This window comes from Cladophialophora psammophila (genome assembly GCF_000585535.1).
Source record: "Cladophialophora psammophila CBS 110553 chromosome Unknown aczJe-supercont1.9, whole genome shotgun sequence".
Lineage (NCBI taxonomy): Eukaryota > Fungi > Ascomycota > Eurotiomycetes > Chaetothyriales > Herpotrichiellaceae > Cladophialophora > Cladophialophora psammophila.
Window position 1 is genome coordinate 482780 of NW_006912930.1, and position 12212 is coordinate 494991.

The following is a 12212-nucleotide window of genomic DNA, read 5'->3' on the forward strand; positions in this document are numbered from 1 at the left end:
CTACTTAACGCCACGCACTAGCCTTCTTAAGTTAGCTGTGGACCGGGTCACTTTCCCTCGGCTCACCTTCTCACAACTCTGTTATCTTATAAGTGCGCTCAGTGCCTTCCTCAAGCTTTGGATTCGTCCATTATATCATTCAAATCCTGCATTGTGGTCTTCTTCCCCCCGAGGGGTGTCAGTTGAGATACTGCGAGCTTCCAGTCAGAGCGCCCATCTTAACCTGTCGAGATTGCTCAAATGTACCCTCCATTTAGTGCCCTTGTCCAGGTAGCATCTAGCTTTTCTCGCTTGGATCTGCAGGCTTTTCTTTTGCAGGTCGCGATGCTCGCACGAATCAAGCAGATTCAACTGCACACGTGCAGGTTGTTCTGGAGCCGTCATCCGATGGTCAACCCTCGTTGTGTCTGGGTTAAAAGGTCGTTCAAGAACTTGTTCAGCAGCTCTGTAGTACCAATCGTTCCTGCATTTCCAGAGCATCCAGGTTTGCCCACCTCGTTCGTTTCGGTGAGCTTACTGTACAAAGTTCCCCCTTTCTCCCAGGCGACCAATAATTACCCCTGTTAATAGCTAATTATCCTCGGTACAACCAATCACAATGGCTATGAAAACATTGCTTCTCTCCGCGCTCGCGGCCAGCCTTGCGTTGGCATCTCCTGCTCGACGAGCTGGCGCGGCTGTCAATACTACTACCTGCAATGGCCAAACCTACGTCTATCAGGCTCTTGCAGGCTATGGATTCACGCCGTCAGATTCACGCGACAAATTTGGCGACACTGCGGGAGGTATTGGCAGTAGCGCTGCCATCGACCAACACTCATGGAGAGTCGACAGCAACGGAGTTTATACTGGCATACTCTGGGCTCTACCCGACCGTGGTTGGAACACCGAAGGTACACTGAATTATCAACCCCGAGTCCACAAGTTCCAGATCACCTTCACGCCCAACTACGACTCCACGGCCTCGAACCCCAGCTCGCCAAATGTCCACTTGCAATACCTCGACACAATCCGCTTTAGGGACCCCGCTGGGACACCACTGACTGGTCTTGATGCCGATCTCAGGCCTCCTTACCTCACCTTCCCCGGCTTCCCCGACCTTCCATCTGCCACCTACACGGGTGATGGCTTTGGCGGTAATGGTACGGGGGGCCACCGCGTGTGTGGAGATACTGAAGGCCTAGTCCTCAGTCCGGGTGGCTTCTGGGTCTCCGATGAATATGGCCCTTACATCTACCATTTCGACCATAGTGGTAAAATGACAGGAGCCATCCGACCACCCTCTGCAATCATTCCCGAGAGAAACGGAACTGAGTCTTTTAACGCTAATAGCCCACCTCGTTATAACCCTGATTTGGAGACAATTCCAGCAACCCCTGTCACAGGACGGTCGAACAATCAAGGTCTCGAAGGCCTGACCTCTTCGCCCGACAAGAAAACCCTCTACGCACTGATGCAGTCGGCATTGGCTCAAGAGGGTGGTGGCAATTCCTCAACACGGCGTCTTACCCGTCTGCTCGAGTATGACGTGAGTGATCCCTCCACGCCAATCTACAAGGCAGAGTATATGGTTCCACTCCCGGTCTTCAACAACAACACTCTGGTTGCTGCCCAATCCGAGATCCATTACATCAGCCCAACACAATTCCTTGTCCTTGCCCGTGACTCCGGCCGTGGCCATGGTCAATCCAACTCACTATCCCGATACCGCCACATTGATGTTATTGACATCTCCAAAGCCACCAACCTCGCGGGAAACACGTATGACTGCACAACATGCTCTGCGGCCTCGGTAAACGGGGTGCTCGCTTCGGCCATAATACCCGCCACGTACTGCTCATGGCTCGACTACAATGTCAATTCTCAGCTCAACCGATTCGGCCTGCACAACGGTGGGGCTCAAGATGCTGGTCTTCTGAACGAAAAGTGGGAGTCGATTGCTGTCGTTCCTGTTAACCCTCCGAGCCCGACCTGCAAGGATGGGTATACCAAGTCCGACGGCGAGTATTTCATATTCAGCTTGAGCGACAATGACTTTATCACCCAGAATGGATTCATGAACGGCGGCTTACTGCCGTATGCTGATGAGGGCGGGTACAATCTTGACAATCAAGTATTGGTCTTCAAGGTTACGTTGCCTACAAATTGAACTACGGAAGGAGCTCGTCGGCGTTCCCCACATCGACGGACATGAGGCGAGCAGGCGCGTTGACCGTGTCGGAGAATGAAACTAGACGCGCCGTTACTAAGGCATTCGAACTGTCCTCTAGCGATCTCCTTGAACAAGGGACTTTCTGTTTATATCCATTCTGATAGTATATATTGCTTTACATACCTCTGCCTCACAAGAGAAAGGTGAGCAACCTCACAGCATTGGACTTTTTCCCCCCACAGAGTATTGCAATGAAGAGGCCTAAATGGCTCTTCCTTCCTGACCCAAGGAGTCCATTCTCGCATCCAAGTCCACCTTCATCCCGTTTACTAATTCAAAGAGGGTTGCTTCAGGCCGAGAAATGGCCGCCCAACCACGGGCCACGTAAAGGTTATTCAGCGTTCCGGCGCAAAGTCGCCCTCCTGGACACGCTTGTCGATCTCGGAAAGTGCCAGATGCGGGTGTGCCACGATTTCCGCAAGCCACCAATTGAGGGATATCCGGGTGAGCGCTCTTACCGACCATCTAGCAATTTGAATACCACCTCGATATACCAGCCATCATCCTCCTACCTTTTTGCACTTTTGTCACACTGTTACGCTGCCCAACTATTGCTGACTCGTCTACTCTGAATGCTGGGTCATCATTTGCTGATGGGGGCCTATCAGGCTCACCTCATCCCCAGCTTTCGCCCTGACCCAAGTGGCTTGATCGGAAAATATCCATGGAACATCAGCCGCAGCCTCCTCAGCTGGCGCCAGCTCGGCCTCGCGACTTCGGCACCATCAGCCTATTCGAATAGGGCCCCATGCTTCTACTAGTTACAGGTAGGTACGTCAAACGGCTAACCGGCTGCGGGGTACGCGCTTTTTTGTTCTTGCGTTAGTTTCGATCGCCATTTAAACCAAGGTGGTTCCAGCTTCCATTACTAGTGAAAGCTGATCACGGACCTCTCGCCGGACATCCCATTCCAGCCCAGTCGTCGTTCTCCCGTTTCCATACTGCTTCCAGAAAACCACGGAGGGCATATCGAACCGGGGCAAAATCGCTCAACAGGAGGAAAATGCCAAAGAATTTGCAAGATGATTTGCTAATCCTGACGGCTCATTCTTACATCAGGTAAGGGTTCGTTTCACCTAACAAGGATAGGGAGGACCGAAGTGCAACCTCGGCGCCCTTCACACGGTCAGTAGGACGTCTTATGTACCAGGATATGGCTCTCCGCGGTGCCGCAGCTTTTGATCTGCTTTGAGAACGTCTTCCCTTTCCTTTCTCGGGTAGATACCGGATGCAATCATGCTTCGTGCTATATCTCGCTCCCGCCCCGCATCCGCATAGCCTTTCATTGCACTATATCTTCCTCGTGCAGCTGAAGGGGGCTGGGACTTACTTGAGGCACTCCTTGATTGTATGCTCATTTATCACCCCTAGTTCATTGAAATTTGCCCCCGCTCGATCAGGTGCCATCGACCGGTGAACTCAACGACAAATCGATCTGCTCTGCTCAATAGCCACGAGGCTGATCGGTCAGGAGGTGTTTATTCTTGAGGAAGACTCCAGAGCGCCACCAACCACGCGCACCAAGGCATCACGAGACGCAGGGCGGTTTCGCCTCTATCTTCGAACACAACTGGGGACCAAAACGAAAAAGCTCTCGCAAATCCTAGCGTCGTTAACTCCTCTCCTCCATATGCATTTCAGCACGCAAGCCTTCAGGCAGTCCAGTGCCAGCTTGGGGAAAGCCTCAGCGACGACAAAAGACGTGACGGAAATGGTGTCGAAGCAGCACGCACCTGCAACCTTGAACACAACCGACTTGACGGCGCAGATGGAAGCCCTGGGTGTCTCGTGCTGGGATTTTGCCTACCCGACGGGGAGGTGTTCGCTCCCGCCGGTCAAGAACTGCTGCTTCACGTCGGACGTCAAGGCGGCGTCGCGCAAAGCAGCGCGAGGCGAGCACAGATCGAAGCACCAAGAGCGGCCCGTCAGCAACGGCGCCACCGCCACAGAGGCCGTAGTCTCTGGTGGACAGCAGGTAGACTACCAAGCGGACGACCGGCACTACTCGAGCACGAAAGCGCGACCGCAATACCAACAACAACATCATCATCATAGCAAAAGCCACAAGGGCGCCAACAAACACCAACAACGCAGCGTCGGTAATGCGGAACAGCGAACCTACCTCCTCTCCTGCCCGACCGTCGCCTCGATCATCTACCCGCAGACACACACGACCATCTCCTCCCTCCTCCTCACACCGCACACCCAGCTGGTCTTCCTGGTCCCGCAGTCAAACATCCTGTGCCCGAAGGTATGCGAGCTGATGCACCTGCCGCGGGCGGCAGGGAGCGGGCTCCGCATTCTGCCCGTGCCGCCGGAGATCGAGATGCGGATCGTGTGCGAGAGCGACGGCGACGGCAGTGGCAATGGCGGTTGCGACGCGCAGGCAATCTCCATCGCCGACGTGCTCGCCGTCGACGAAGTCGTCGCCAAGGTCCTCAAAAACACCCCCGCCACCGCCTTTGACGGGTACATCGCGTTCGAGGACGATCGCGCCGCGTGGACGTTTTTGCACCGCGTCGGCAGGGGCGTCAAGCGCACAGGGGAAGGGAAAAATGACTGGTGAGGTAGTAGCGATGACGAGCCTTGAGCTGGGGAGGAGGCGGGAACTTGAAACTTGGAATTTGGAACTTGGAACTCGAGCGAATTTTCAACCAACGAACAAAAATGAGGAAAGTTCGGGCTTGGAGCCTATTTGGCGGTGTGTTTGTGGTTTGTGTCTACTTGTCTATTCATTTCCCCATATTTCCCCCGGTTTCTGAGCGTATATGCATAACAACTTGGCCGCGGTAGTGGCGGTGATGATGATGATGATGATGCTATGTCTAGTGCCTGGATGCACATTGCATTTAAAATGGCACGTCGATTAGGATCGAGACAAGACAAGACGAGGCGAGGCGGGGATAAGACTCGACCGAAGTAAAAATGAAATGAAAATGGAACAAACGGAATCATATGATCTGATACTATGTCAATGCCTAGACTATCTGCCTATCTGCCTCTTTGTCTGCCGGCCTTTCTGTCTGTCTATCTAGGCTACGGCGTTAGCAACGTACCGAGTGCATTTCTTAACACTCTTTCCGTCATGCGATGACCTATGAGCCAGAGCGCCTTGGTTTGAAGGGATACAACAACCTGGATGGTGACCATCCCGAAGCAACTCCAGCTGATTGACTGTCAGCCTTCTCGTCAGTCACCTTGGCTTTCCTCCTAGCCCCCCTCCAAACCCTCCCGATCATGTTGTTCTTCACTTTTGGAACACGACCAAGCCAATACAGGAACAAAGCGCCAAAGACATTGAAAACGATGTAGACCCAAAGGAGTCCGAGATTCCTCCAGCGATCCTGCGGATTGATGTACAGCGACGCCAAAAACGTGTTGGTTTTGCCGATCGGACAATAGGCACAACTCCAATTGCCGCCTGTCGAGTCACTGGTACCGTCGAGGAGGTAGCCACCGGCTACATTGATATAGGGTTCCATGTATTCTGCGCATGATTCGCCCGGAGGAGGGTTGAACCGGAGGTATTCGTTCTCCGCGCAGCGGACGTCGGTGTCCATTACGGCGGTTGAGAGCATTGCCGCAACGAGGTAGGTGAAAGGCGATACTCTGTACATGAATATCCAGAAGCCAGGCAGTGCTTTTGGCGTGGCAAGGACACTAGAGGGCAAACAGCCTCAGCAACTAAATCGCAACAAGGGCCAATAAAAGTACTGGGGGGAGATACTCACCCACAAAACGTCAGGCAGAGAGAAAACATGAGGTTTGCAACATGGCCGCCCGTCTCAGCCATCTCAATGCTAGCAATGACCATGTGTGCAAAAGTCGATGTAAACATCAGGAATGCGAGGACAAGGAGCCACATCAATGCACCGCGTTCCTCTACAGCGTTCGTAGGCTCGGCGTTCCGATAAAGACCGATCGGATAGTACCAGCAGAAGAACAAAAGAACTGCCCCAGCAAAGTTCCAAGGAATCTCAGCAACGATGTTCGAGAGCATGAATGCCTTCCAAGAGTACGTCTTGGCTGGCCTCTCACGGACCTCATACAGAGATCGCTGAGTAACGAAAAGGGGCATGATCTGTTGGACAAGTTGCCCGAAGATGGTCAGCAGCATGAACAGGCCGAACATTTGATTCTGGAGACCTTGTTGGGTGTTTTTGGCATTAAAGAAGGAGAAGCCGATGAAGAGTGCGCTCGCGGCGCACAGGATGAGTTTCGAATAAATGTAGCTGGGTGTTCGCCAGTACTGTTGAAAGACACGTTTCTGTACCTCATAGTACTGGAGCCAGAATGGAGCCGCGTAGGAGCGATAGGAATCTTCGTCGTCTTTTTCTGCAGCGAGATGATCGATTAACTGGGGACGTTTGGCTTCCAGGTCGTCGAGTTCGGCGTGCACTGCCTGGAATTCAGGGGACGACTTCCACACCTGCGGCCAATCAATATCGCAACGATACGACTGATCGCGAGCCCCGCCCGTGATGTTCAATAGCCATTCAGCCGGGTTAGCTCCAACCGGGCATGGGGGTGCGCCATTTCTCTCAAAATATGCGATGACAGTTTTACAGGATTCACCAATAGGCCCAAAGTAGGTTGTTTTCCCGCGATCGGCAAGTAGCAATAGGCGATCGAAGCGCTGGAAAAGCATTGCGGATGGTTGATGGATAGTGCAGAGTATCGCTTGTCCATTGTCCCTTAATCTCTCCAGTAGACTGAGAATAGACCACGAGGTTTGCGAGTCTAGCCCAGAGGTCGGCTCGTCGAGGAAGAAGAGTAGCTGAGGCCTCGCAGCCAGTTCAACGCCAATCGTTAGCCTTTTTCGTTGTTCAACATTTAGTCCTTCTCCCAGCACACCAACTATAGCGTCTGCGAATGGCTGCATGTCCAGAAGCTTGATAATTTCTTCCACATAGGCGATTTTATCCTTTCGAGGTATATGAGCTGGTTGACGTAATAGAGCGCTGAAGGTAAGAGATTCCCGAACAGTCGATGTAGCTAAGTGAAGATCTTGCTGCTGAACGTAGCCAATCTTCCGCTGGAATGAGTTATCCCTCGGTCTTCCATCGACCATGATCTCGCCAGCAACTACTCCAGTAGTGTTTGTGACACGAGTAGCAAGGACGTCGAGAAGAGTAGTCTTTCCGGCACCACTTACACCGACCATGGCGGTAAGGGTACCCGGTTTGACCCAACCATCGATATGGTCAAGAATCCGTCTGCCTTTTCCCTTGATTCTGATGTCATAACTGACATCTCTCCAGTGGAAGATCCTCTTCTGGCGTTGAATAATGGCAGCCGCGGCAGCCGCATTCTGTAAGTCGTGTTGGTCCGAACAGGGAGCCCGAGTTCCCACAATGGCTGCTTCAGCGTCGACGTAAGCACCATTACTCGCTCTAATACCATCCGTAGGCGTGATTGTAACTAGGTCCTTGGGCATTTTCCCCCGACGGAAGACGAGGACTTCGCCTTTGGACTTCTTTTCTTGCCCGTATTCAGCAGCCACCAGATATGTGCCACAGAGAAAGGCCATGAAGGCCCATATAATGCCAAAATTCCGCCATCTGTGTGACGCGTTGTAATTATAAGCAGATTCGATATATGTTTCACCGCTGACGAAATCTTGGCCGGCAACTGCGCCAACTGCAGAGCAGACGCCGTGGGCCAATGACCCGTACGGAGGGACAATCGTGACGCAGGGGAAGGTCCTGCCCGAGAACTCATTGACCATCAAAGCCTCGAAGCCATACGCCACTGGATCCAGATAGTTCATCCAGCGAGCCCATCCTAGCATATAGGTTGTAGGAATCGAAAATCCAGTATAGATGATAATAGCAAGAATGATGACGGCAGCCGGCGTAAGGGCTTGCTGAAGAGTACGGGACACCGACGCAATTGTGCGAAACATCATGCTCATTGTCATGGTGAGCATGAAGGATATCAACAGGAAGTAGAAGAAAGCGCCTGGCGTTCGCCGTAGATTTGTCAGAAAATATAAGCTGACGTTGAACAGAATGGCGTTGACAATTTTGTATGGCATGTCCATTATCATAGAGGCAAACGCTTCGGCAGATGGATGGTAAAGAGCATACCGTGCGTGTTTCTCGACAATTGGACGTTGAGCATAAAGTGTGAGAATTTCCAGTGCTGAGCTGAAGGCACTCATTAGGACGGCGAAAAATAGGAGAGTACCACGGGAGAAAAAGGAGGAAGTGTTGTCGGGTAGGTCATAAAAGACCGATGCGGTCACCAACGACATGGTGAAATTGGCACAAAGGGCGGTAAGAGTGACCGTAGGATCGGTGACCAGGCGCCTGTATGCGCGCCAAAGACATAGCTGAACTTGTTCCAGATAGGAGAGCGTGTATGGAGAACTCAGGTGTTGTCTTTTAGCTTGTTGTAGTCTCCGAGACTCCTCGAATTTGTGAAGATCTTCACCACCTATTGGGTGTTGCTTCTCAAAGAGCTCGATGTCGGCTAGGAGGGCTCTATATTCGGGGCTTTTCCTCCAAGTGACAACAAATTCTTGTGCCGTTCGAGGGACCCTATGCTCGAGGCCTTTCTGTGGAACCCGCTCCTTTGGGTTGGTCATCGAGGTGAGGAAGTCCGCATCCGTTTGACGGGCAGGTTTCTCGAATCCGAGGCCCATGAAATATTGCTTTCCAGCTTTCGCTGGGCCAAAGTATATTTCTTGTCCATCGTATAGAACGAGAGCCTTATCAAAGACGTCAAATGCTGCCTGTGGTGCCTGATAAATTGAGACGACCGCCGTTATACTAGCGATCTCCGCCGACGATCTCAAAGACTTGCAAAACTCAATTGCGTTGGCGCTATCCAGGCCGCGGGTCGAATTATCCCAGCATTGGAGAGGAGCGCCGTTGAGAGCCGCCTCTGCAATAGTGACTCGCTTGCGCTCGCCACCGGAGACACCTCGAACGTATTCGTTTCCAACCCTAGTGTCGACAGTATGGCGGATTCCAAAGGTCGCCATAACAACGTCGCGGAGGCGTTGAGCATAGACTTCTTTGTTGACGCCGGCAGGTAGAAATCTAGGGGCCCGAGCTCGAGCAGCAAAGTAGAGCGTGTCGCCAACAGTCAACTGTGGGAAATGAACATCCTGTTCTGCAGTGTAAATGGCTTCGCCACGAAAGTTCTTGTGCATTTGATGCCAGCTGATACCTTGGTAGTTCATATGGAAATCGTTGCTGATGTGATATCCATGCGTTTCACCGGCAAGAGTTTTGAGGAACGTAGTGCAGCCGGATCCAGGCGGTCCCAGAACAACAAGCAGTTCACCTGGTTGAACGACACCATCCAGGTTTTGCAGGATCTCGATCCTCCTTTGGTGTCGACGCCCAGTGATGTAGTCCCGCAGCAAGCCAAAGAGATGTAGGCCCATGTTTCCAACGCTCCGTTGATAATCAGTTTCGGCGCCAAAACCGTATGCACTCAGATTTCTGAAACAGAATCCGGCTGATCTGCCCTTCCACCGCCTCTGCTCATCGTGGCTTCGTAGTTCAAACAGCGCCCTAGACCAGGCAGTAGGCTGGAAACTATCGGAAGAAGGGTCTAGATATGAGTCCTTTTCTGGATTGAACAAGCTCTGTTCATCAAGGATATGTGCTGATTCGTGCGTATATTGGCGTGCCAGGTCCCTGACCTGTTTTCCTCTATTCTCGGAGGTCTTTTGCTCGTCGTTCGCAGCTTCATCCCCGCCGAGCCGACTTGGAGGCAAGGAAGAAGGAGTTTTCAAGCCTTCCTCGTCAACAGCTTGCTTTGATTGTTCCCCTATACCACGCTGACGACGGCCAAGAAGAGTTGCTTGATCCTCGGTCTCATCGCGTCGCTGGAACCCCGAAGGAGCGCCAGGCCCTTCAGCATTTAAGGTGCGATCGTAATTGGTAACAAAGTTTCCTACAAAGGCCATGTTGATGATTGACCGAGGGAGGTGAAAAGAAACACATTGCGTCCATTTTTGTGGAAGAAGAATGTCGGACTTGGAGGTATCACACCACAAGCAGCCAATCTGTGGATAGAATTCTGGAGATTCATAAAGGCACCTACAAACAATTTGCGAGGATCTTATGCATGTTGTGCATTGGGGATATTCCGGATGGACTTTGTGCGTCGTGCGTTAATGCCGGCACCGCCATATACCGGACTTTTCGTGACTTATATTTTCGAAGAGGGTGGGAGGATGAATCAGTTGTGGGTTGATATCAATGACTGTTACTGACATATCGTGGAATGACAGCCATTTTGGAAAGGCTTGGCAGGAATAGGGGCCATTTTGTGGCGCGACGGGCCGTCATTAGAGTAGACGACCACGCAGCACCTGTTATTCACAACATGGATAAAAATCAAGCGATGATCGCTTGACATTAACTCAAGTAGCCGGTGATAGATCCGTTAAAGTAGCCGCAGCACGGCGCCACCCCAGCTGTCGGTTGTTCAGCTCCGGTTGTTCGGAGTGGTCGAATATGTCTCCGTCACACCACAAATTTAAGAGCCTTGATAGCGGCCGCCGTCGCGCACTTCCAAAACGTGCGAGAAGACCCTCAAGACTAAAGTGCTTGTTTCGAGTTTGTTGTCGTATGTACCAAGTACTGGTAGACTTGTCTGGGCAGCAATGAGATTGGTTTCGCACTTTCTGTGGATTCGTGTCACCTATTTGTGGGGTGCGGCAGGGCTGAATTTGAAGTGAGCTAACTGAATGAACGATGTCGACAAGGCCCTGAAGTATAGTGCTTCAGGACCAGCCCTTTTCTGACAAAAAGAAGGCGTGAGGGCTTTCCCACCCGTCGTTGGGATTGCGCGAAGAATACGGGCGATGTTTGAGCCAGCGCGATAACATCACCTGGCAGTCATGATTGACCTTTTGTTGTAGGTCGAGTGTCAACCAACTTGACGTGATCACAGGGCTCAAAACCGCTTGAGTGGGAAGTTGCACTTGATGTCACCATCTTCTGCTTCTGGACGTAACAACGACTTCTGTCTATTTCATTCCGGGAAGACATGTGGGCTTCGGAACAGGTACTAGTGTTGGTCAGGGTAGAACGGTCTGTAAAGCGCGGGGGTTTGTTGATCCAAGCCAGTGTCGCTGATGGCCCAGGGAGTCAGATTGAGCCCCTCCTTGTACATGCCTAGGTTGGTATATGGTATGGTACATACTCCATACAAATCCATTGATCAAGATCAGATCGACGTGGTCGAGTAACAGCCGATCTGCAGCTGTGGCAGTGCTGAAAGTGGCCCAGAGCACAAAGCGGCCTTGGAGATCGAGAAGGAACGAGAAAGGAAGAGCCCGATGGGTCTGCCAAGGCCCCGGTTCCTGGAACAGTCACGTGCCTTGTTCGCCCTTGGTTGCTGATTGGCTGTGAAACGTCATCGGCGTCATTGGAATCTGCCCATGACGTATTGGCCTACACTCTCCACCGGTACTGTGTCTATGCTTCGGCCTTGGGAGCAGATCAAAGGATGGCTAGCGGATCGTCATCTTCATTGTTCCTCCGCCGAGGGCCCTTCTGATTGTCTATATAAACACTGGCAAGTCCTTAGCAGATGATATTCTTCTGTTCAACAATACTTCAAGCGACAAGAGAACCGCGGAACAGATCAGAATTCAAAACCACAGACACCCACCACCGTTTATTGCAATGGATAACATCAAGTATGTTTGTCCTGCTCCATACAACTCTCAATCCTGCCTCTGAGGTAACTAACTGACACTCCACTATCAGGAACACCGTCAACTACATCAAGGAGTCCCTCGCCGGCTCCGCCTCCACCGCTTCCAAGGAGGCCAACAAGAACGTCGCCAAGGACGACAACGCCAGCCTCGGCACTCGTGCTCAGGCAGCTGGTGATGCCATCTCGGACAAGTTTGATGAGCAGAAACATAATCGTCAAGCCGATGTTCATAAGGAGGCTGCCAAGCACTAGTTTCTCTTCCCGCCGACAAACGCTCACGATGAGATATAATATGGTTCGAACCAGGAGGAAA

At 52.0% G+C, this 12212-nt stretch overlaps 4 protein-coding genes across 4 annotated transcripts; 3 read left to right on the top strand and 1 right to left on the bottom strand.

The window, feature by feature from the left end:
- Positions 1-598: 598 nt before the first annotated feature.
- A1O5_06364 (uncharacterized protein) lies at positions 599-2149 on the top strand (the record flags this gene model as incomplete). Its single annotated transcript, XM_007746958.1, has 1 exon — positions 599-2149. One exon carries the CDS (start codon positions 599-601, stop codon positions 2147-2149), a length of 1551 nt encoding a protein of 516 aa, XP_007745148.1.
- A 1774-nt stretch (positions 2150-3923) lies between these two features.
- Positions 3924-4778, top strand: A1O5_06365 (uncharacterized protein; the record flags this gene model as incomplete). Its single annotated transcript, XM_007746959.1, has 1 exon — positions 3924-4778. One exon carries the CDS (start codon positions 3924-3926, stop codon positions 4776-4778), a length of 855 nt encoding a protein of 284 aa, XP_007745149.1.
- Positions 4779-5307: 529 nt separating this feature from the next.
- On the bottom strand, positions 5308-10136 carry A1O5_06366 (ATPase; the record flags this gene model as incomplete). The annotated part of the gene is made up of 2 exons (XM_007746960.1): positions 5308-5872; positions 5944-10136. The coding sequence occupies 2 exons, from the start codon at positions 10134-10136 to the stop codon at positions 5308-5310; spliced, it is 4758 nt and encodes a 1585-aa protein (XP_007745150.1).
- Positions 10137-11865: 1729 nt separating this feature from the next.
- A1O5_06367 (uncharacterized protein) lies at positions 11866-12151 on the top strand (the record flags this gene model as incomplete). The annotated part of the gene is made up of 2 exons (XM_007746961.1): positions 11866-11879; positions 11950-12151. The coding sequence occupies 2 exons, from the start codon at positions 11866-11868 to the stop codon at positions 12149-12151; spliced, it is 216 nt and encodes a 71-aa protein (XP_007745151.1).
- Between the last annotated feature and the right edge of the window lie 61 nt (positions 12152-12212).